This window comes from Gambusia affinis, linkage group LG18 (genome assembly GCF_019740435.1).
Source record: "Gambusia affinis linkage group LG18, SWU_Gaff_1.0, whole genome shotgun sequence".
NCBI classification, from domain to species: domain Eukaryota; kingdom Metazoa; phylum Chordata; class Actinopteri; order Cyprinodontiformes; family Poeciliidae; genus Gambusia; species Gambusia affinis.
In genome coordinates this window covers 16,256,484-16,264,506 of record NC_057885.1, presented here as the reverse complement: position 1 = coordinate 16,264,506, position 8,023 = coordinate 16,256,484, and the positions used below count along the sequence as shown (strand labels likewise).

The 8,023-nt window shown below is 37.9% G+C and overlaps 1 protein-coding gene across 1 annotated transcript in view; it reads left to right on the top strand.

Moving 5' to 3' along the window:
• Positions 1–880: 880 nt before the first annotated feature.
• Positions 881–8,023, top strand: part of dhx15 (DEAH (Asp-Glu-Ala-His) box helicase 15) — a 32,543-nt gene continuing 25,400 nt past the window's right edge. The window contains exons 1-5 of the mRNA XM_044097370.1: positions 881–1,076; positions 3,333–3,513; positions 4,514–4,707; positions 5,993–6,152; positions 7,292–7,510. Coding sequence (XP_043953305.1) covers positions 1,072–1,076; positions 3,333–3,513; positions 4,514–4,707; positions 5,993–6,152; positions 7,292–7,510 — 759 coding nt within the window. The 5' untranslated portion in view covers positions 881–1,071. The remainder of the gene's footprint in view (positions 1,077–3,332; positions 3,514–4,513; positions 4,708–5,992; positions 6,153–7,291; positions 7,511–8,023) is intronic.

The window sequence follows — 8,023 nt, the reverse complement described above, 5'->3', positions numbered from 1 at the left end:
TTTACACACTCTAACTGTCTGCAAATGTCAACAAATGTATCGGTTTGCTTTAAAGAATAACCCTCAGACCTGGTATGTTATTATAGAGCAAAACTGCCCTGGCACAAAGGCTACCAGCTTCTTATGGTATGACTGAAATGCCTGCAGGACACCAAGAGAAGACAAATAAGCATTTTCCAAAATGTATTTACAGCTGATTCAATCTAAAAACTCTTATCCCTGATTTCTGATTTATTAAATAATGTAAAGTCACTGACATTTTTGTCAGGGAAAAACACATATGGTGAATGGCCTGTACTTGTGAAGTGCTTTCTCAAGACCAGTGGAATTGAAAGTGCTTCACATTACATTCTGTCATCTACCCATTCACATTGTTGCCAGGTCTGTCTGACAGAAGTGAGGTTGCCATGCACATCTGATCTCTGAAGTGTTTTGCCCCAAGAACACAACAACAGACAGGGGACTCGATCCAGAAACCCATTGGTTGCTAGACAAATTCCTACCACTGTTGCCTCCTTCTCCCTATGGTCACTTTAAGTTATTTGCAATTGGCTACCCAGATAACTATAAACAATTGCAGCATTACTGTGGGACTCAAATATTAATACAACTTAATCAGAAGTCATTGTATTCTGCAAAGGCTATGGGAAGAAGATGTGAATGAAAAAAAAAAAAAGCGGCAGCAAAAATAAACCAGCTCAGCAAATGTTAAAGAGTTGATCACTACAGTATTTTTGTGTGTTTCTATTGAGATAAAAAAAAAAGTAATTCTTTGTACAAAGCAAACAAACAAACAAAGAATTATTTCTTGGTTTGGTTGCTTTATTATAAAAACATTTCAGGAGGGCCTAGTCCTGCTCAAGGCCTCCTTAAGCTTTGGGTCGCCTCTGCTGACTCCGCTGTAGTCGCAGCTCTCCTGCATCATCTGTATGCTCCTCCGCGTCTGCTTTGACCTAGACTTTCAAAGCAATCATCCCTCATTGAATTTAAGATATTCTGGAATTTTTCTACAGTGATTTTAAGAGAAAGTAGCAGCTTGCCGGTTTATTTCCTTGACCATCGGGAATAATTATGAGGTAAGAGTTTCCAGTTGCCGTGTTAGCAGGGGTTTAAGCGTTTGGTCAAACTCTAAATGGATTGATTCGCTATTATTTTGGACAATAACAAGTCTCAGCATGTGCATACCTAATTTTTTAGCATTAGAGTACGATTATTCCTCAAGTTAAAATAAGTACTTTTGTTATATGTTCCTCTAGCCTTTTAGCTTAAGCGTTAAACTACTGGGATTGATTGCAGCTTGTTGTAAGCTAACTCTGTCAGTGTTTCACAGATAAACACGAAGTTACAGCGAGCTGGAAAAATTACAGGCATTTAGTAAATCTCAGGAATGCGCTCAAGGTAGCTTGCAGTGTTTAAAAAAAATAGAAACGCGCTAATGAAGTATTTTGCCAGTAGTGTTAGCATGCTAGGGTAGCTAAAGCTAAAGTAGAAAGGTCATTCTGGAACAGACTTCCCATGTTTTCATAAATGCATGACCCCTTTTTCCTCACAGTGTACATAGGCACCTTGCTAGATGTCTATTTTTATTTAAGAAGTTAAGAAAAAAAATGTAAGTGTTTATCCATTTTTAAATATTTTCTAAACAATGTTTGTAATGCCTCCAAACTGAGCTCAGGGTCAAAGTTTTGCTTCACCTTTTAAAGGAAAATATTTGGGGAAACGCTGCTTTTAGACAATATCCATAAGTAGAAATAGTTTTGTGTTGATTGGAGAGTGTGACTTTGTTCCAACAGTGTTTCTTGATTATATGGATACATTCTCATGTTTTAGAATGACCCTCAGTGACCATACCTGATTGAAACTAGAGTGGATGTTCAATGTGCAAACTGGGAACCATTTGTGGACATTTCTGATGATTTTGTGTGGCACCTTGACTATAGTTTACAGATAGTAGCAATTTGGCCCACCAACACAGATTGATGTTTTAAAAAGTTTTTTATATTCTTAAAGAATGGAAACTGTTTGGTGTAATTTGTCTTTTACTTACGACATGCTTTACTCCTATTGTAATGCCATCATTTATAGGGCCACCAAAGGCCTTATAAATGGCTAGACTTGGCCAAATACTGCTAGTGCTTTTTAATATAAGAGTGACTCATTTCTTGTTCTTGTTGTGAAGGACAGAAGAAATAAACCTACAACAGAATAGAAAAAAAACATTAAAACCCCCCAATAATATAAAACTGTAATTAAAGGAGTATTTTATTGAAAAAGTAGTACTTGACCCTTTTTTGTTTTACATCTACAATGATTTACATAGTCTTGAGGCTAATTTCTCCTAAAATAGTGCATGCAAAGCTTTTCTTTGAACAGATAAAAATAAAAAATGCCCCAGTGTACTTCCTCCCACTGTCCATGCAGGTCATTTTCTCCCTGGTCTCACGGTTGTGTGTCACTGGGTTGCCGTATGATGAGTGGCAAAAAGTTTGGACACCATTATTTTTGATGTGTCCCTGGTTCACCATGCCTGAATTAAGAAACTGGTCATTTGCAGGCGTTTGCTGAACTTGAAATGCTGAAGAGGTAACGCAATAATTTTTAAAAGCATAGAGAATGATTCATAACAAGGGTCTTTTTACATAGAAGTTGCATGTTCTCCCTGTACATGGGAGGGTTCTCTCTGGGTACTCCAGTTTCCTTCTGCTGTCCAAAAACATGACTGTTGGGTCACCATGCAAGGATAAGTGGGTATGGATGGATTTATCATGACTTGATCATGTAAAAATTTTCTCCATACAGAGAAAAACTGTTACTTTTGGAGATAACAAAAATATAAATAGTGCGTCAATAACTGACCAATAAGTGTTAATTTGAAGAAGTGAAGGATTTACATTTTAGTTAGTGGTGACCTTTAGAACATTTCCAAGGAGTCTTATCAGCTCTCCTCAGAACAGTTGTGGGATTTTTTTTGTTTTAGTGTTGTAATATAAAGGCGACACAAAGCACTTAATAGCTTTTTCGACAATGTAAAAGTTTCAAATTTGTGCGCTGAAGCTGATAAATAGGTCTTTTTGTAACGGGAAAAATGCTCCAAGCAATTAGTTTATTCATGACCTTTGCATGCTATACTTGATTAGACATCTATTTGCCAGTGTGAAAAAGAATGTGCAGTAACCTTTTCATAGTATTTTTACAAAGGAAGAGCTTGACATGGTTAACATTTGTCCACAGGTGTTTTATTTTTCTCACTGTTGGCCTAAATGGAAGCTGAAGTGTTTCCTTTCGACTGTGGTGTTTTATTAAATCCTAATTTCATTCTCTTCCTGTTCAAGACGTGACAGAGACCAGATAAACCCCTTCACCAACCTGCCCCACACACCGCGCTACCATGAGATCCTAAAGAAGCGACTGCAGCTCCCAGTCTGGGAGTACAGAGACGTCTTTACAGAAATCTTGATGCAGAACCAGTCATTCGTGCTGGTCGGAGAGACGGGCTCTGGAAAAACCACTCAGGTAGAGGCATGGGGCGCGCTAAAATTCTGAAATGCAGCAGCCAATAGTTGCCCCCCTAAATCAGACTTTTAACGAACTGACCCAACTATGTCACAGTAAATTTAGAGCCTGGCTCTGGGTGGTTAAAATTGCTTTTATGTTATCATAAAAGATATCGATACTATGAATGATTCATGTATTTTCATTGGGTTGTTTTAAGATTTGATTCCCAGTTAGCTAAACTTACCAGTTAAATCTTAAGTGGTTTAAGCAAGCAGCCAGGTTGTGTGTGTGTGTTTCTTTTTTTAATTTGCAGGAGAAGATTAGAGTAAATCACTGAGTCTCTGCCTCATCCTGAGATGAATATAAACGATCCTGCAAAGTGGAGTGGTTTAAGTGTGTCGATGCGTTCTGCACTGATGATGCTTAAAAATCTGTGCTGTGAATATTTTGGTACGATTTATGCAGTTTACTGATGCATGAAAGTTGGGGAAATTAACTTTTTTTCCCCCCAAATACAAATACTTACTTAGATTGGAAAAAAAAAAAAGCAAAAGTAAAATAAAAATTTGAAATTATTGCATTATGTTGATTTTACTTTTTAGTGACCTACATGCTACTTAACTTTAAAACTTATTTAGATCTACAGTAAAATCCCAATTGTAACCAAAGATGAACCAGGAAAGTGGCGTCTAACTGGAATCGCTACGGATTTTCAGATTGAAAAAAATCCACTTTAGTTTTTTTTTGGCAAAGAATAAAGACCTTTTTTCATGTAATTTGTAGTTCTCAAAGCAAAATTAGAATGGAAAACTGTGAAACTCCCACTAATAACATTAGAATCTTCCTTTTCAAGACAATATGTGCATTTAAACCATTGATATATATTGCAAATAATATATATAAATGTATATCAACGATTTAAATCCATTAACTAAACGAGTGTTCAGTGGTACATTGCTCTGTTTATTTCTGCTCATGTGAAGCCCTAACAAGATCAAACTTTTCTCCTGTCCTGCAGATCCCACAGTGGTGTGTAGACATGGTGCGTTCGCTGCAGGGGCCTAGCAGAGCGGTGGCCTGCACGCAGCCCAGGAGGGTGGCGGCAATGAGCGTCGCCCAGAGGGTGTCAGATGAAATGGATATCATGCTGGGTCAAGAGGTGGGCTATTCCATCAGGTTTGAGGACTGCAGCTCTGCCAAAACTATATTAAAGTAAGTAGTTATTACATAAAATTTCACTAGGGCATTAAAAGTTGTCTGCTTTTGATGCTGCTGCTGCTGATGATGATGATTTTTATAGTGACTAATTTATTAAGTGACCGATTATTCTAAACTTAAATTATTAGTTGGCTTTGTTTTTAAATTTGGATGCTTGTTTTGTAGCACAAAACTGAAATAAAAGCAACGACAAAATATGAAAGTACAAAATCTAAAATCTATACTATCCAGGCGTTTAAAGACAGCCTGAATGTTTGGATGAGTGCAAAATTAAAAGTAAATCTGGAGACTCTCTGTGTCTCTAATCTATAATTATAACCCATGTGTAAATTGTATTTATTAACTGTAGCTATGCTTTATGAATTTGTCTGATCTAAATGTGATTCATTAACATTATTTACACGACTAAACATGAAGCCTGCACATTAACCCACGCAATCATCTGTTAAACGATGAGTTTGCATGCCAGTTTGAAAGTCTTCTCCAACATTTTATGGAGAAAAACATAACAAGAAAATTTTTCTAGTCCTATTTTGTGCAGTCAGTTTTGTTTTTACCATCAGCTCACTGATAGGCACCTGAGTTTCTCCTTCTTAGGTACCTTGATATCCTTCTGTCCATTCATCATCACCTAACTGAAGTATTCTCCTACATTGAACCTTGAGACCCGTGGAAAAGCTTTAAAACTTTTAGAACTAAGCTCATTTAAAATTGAAGCAAATGGATTTTCTACCATATTTATTTTATTTTTTATTTTAACTTTAACAGAATAAAAAGCGTGGAGCCAAACTGATGTGGAACGCACAAATACATATACCTGTACTGCTACCATTTTTATATTTTTGTTGAAAAGTTTAATGAATTAAAATGCAATATTAAAAAGTTAACTTGGAATATTAATGTTAAAATTATTTGCTGTGCAGCCCTATATTGAAAGATTCATTTCAATATAGGGCTGAAATATTTCAGTGTCAAGTGACATCTTGAAATGTGGCCATCATTACCCAACCAACTGCTTTTTAAGTGTTTAGTAATACTAGAGTTGATGTTATGGGTTATTTTTTTAAAGAAGTTTAGAAGTCTGTAGCGAAGTCTCTATATTACTTTTTCTATCTCTATGTCTAAGGTAGGGGTTTCTATAAATAGGTCTGAAAGGGAAATGTATCTCAATTTTTTTTCTTTATATTAAGCAGGTTTTATCAGATATTGTAGCTGTAGATGATAAAGAATCAGCGTACTACGTAGTTAGTGTTGGCACCGTATTCTCTTTTTTCCTCAGGTATATGACAGATGGAATGTTGCTGCGGGAGGCTATGAAAGATCCCCTGCTGGAGCGCTATGGTGTCATCATTCTGGACGAGGCCCACGAACGCACATTAGCCACAGACATCCTCATGGGGGTTCTCAAGGAAGTAGTCCGCCAGAGGTCTGACCTCAAGGTAGAAACCGGCTCACCGAAATCTCCTGAGTTCTCCTTTGGTCTCTGTTTTATTTTTAGGATGTAATTTCAGGATCAGGTGCTGCAGTTGTTTGTTTTTTTACGGCTTGCAGATTTATTTCACAGACGTAACCTTTGGTTTCCCACAAATATTACGAGTTTATCTCTCGTAAAGCTACATTTCAGCCCTAAATATTACCTCCCCCCAAGGATGAATTCAGAGAAGGAGAGGATTTATTTCCCACCTCTGTCCCTTTTTCTTGTTGTTGTGTTTTTCTGACTGAGTCTCTGTGTTGTGGAAAGAGAAATGCTGCTGTTAGACTCAGGAACACCCATTTTTCTGCATCGCAGTAGCGGCATAGCTCGCTCCTAGAATCACCTCCCGTTTTCAGCCGGTCCACCAGGAGGAAAACAGCAACTGTCGGCATTGATGGGATGATCATAAAGGCAGGCAGAAGTTTTATGGTCTAGCGTGTGCCAGATATAATTTTCATAAAGCAGATGGATAATGACTAGTTGTTTGTCAGAGTGAAATCAAAGGTTAGATTGTTGTTCGCAGACTGTTAAATGAGCTCCAGGTTATTGGGAATGATCATCCACCCACTCCCCTTATCTCCTTCATCCCTATCGCTCACCAAATTTGAAAGTTTAATTTGCCTTGATTAAGAGCAATTAGGATCTCTTGCAGAGCGTAAAGCGAAATGCAGAGACGCTGGCCCCTGAAAATATTAGAGATTGAAAATGGGAGACGTGTTTCCCATCAGAATCCTAATGCACACAGTCTAATGGCTTTGTTTAAGAACACCGTGTACCTAGCAACAGGAACAGGGTCTGCCATAGATCTTTGTAGATCTGTTACTTGGATTGCAATGCGCAATTGTACATTATAGACTCTGTATTTGGTTTGTGCCAGGGTACTCTTTTAAAATTAAAATTTGTTGCATCATTCATGCCGTAGAAAGATGCAGACACATTAATTCCACCCTTGTCTGCTTAGAACCTGTCCTAATGCATAATTGGCAAGACAATGAAAACAATTTCTCTTGAATGCTCAGACCTGTTATTACGCAAACTCATTAGTTAAATTTTTCGCATGAATACTGTGTGCCTCGCCGACAAGCTGCCATGTCCCGTTTTCAGGTCATCGTCATGAGTGCGACGCTGGACGCCGGGAAGTTCCAAGTGTATTTTGACAACTGCCCGCTGTTAACCATCCCTGGACGCACGCACCCCGTGGAGATTTTTTACACACCGCAGCCCGAGCGAGACTACCTGGAGGCGGCCATCCGCACCGTGATCCAGATCCACATGTGCGAGGAAGAAGAAGGGGACATTCTGCTCTTCCTCACTGGACAGGAGGTACCTTCCCCAGACACTATGGAGAAAAAAATTTTTTTATGGTTTAGAGGATTCCTCGAAAATATCCAATATTTTTTTTATTTTCCATATCTGGATAAGTATAGAAAAAGATGTCTTATCTATTTTTGTGCTTTTTCTTTCTTCCTTGTTTCTGTTTCCCATTTGGCTCGTTTATGTCCCTCCTTATGTTCATCCTGTCTTATATACATCCACTAGTCACTGTCTTCCACCTTCCTTCCTAATGTTTTACTTTCTTCTCTTCCTTCCTTGTGGAACAAAAGCTGCATACTTGCTTGCCTGGGTAGCCACAATAACAATCTATTTTATTTCTTATACATAATTTTAGTAAATAATTCAGTGGTAGTATCGGTAACTGTAATGGCTATATCAAATTCGATACATGCACATTTTCCTCCCTTCTTTTTTACTCTTTGTGACGTTTAGCATCTTGGACCTTATGCTCTATGTCAGCTGTGAGCTTCTACTGCAGTAAGGCTCCAACCAACAGGCAGA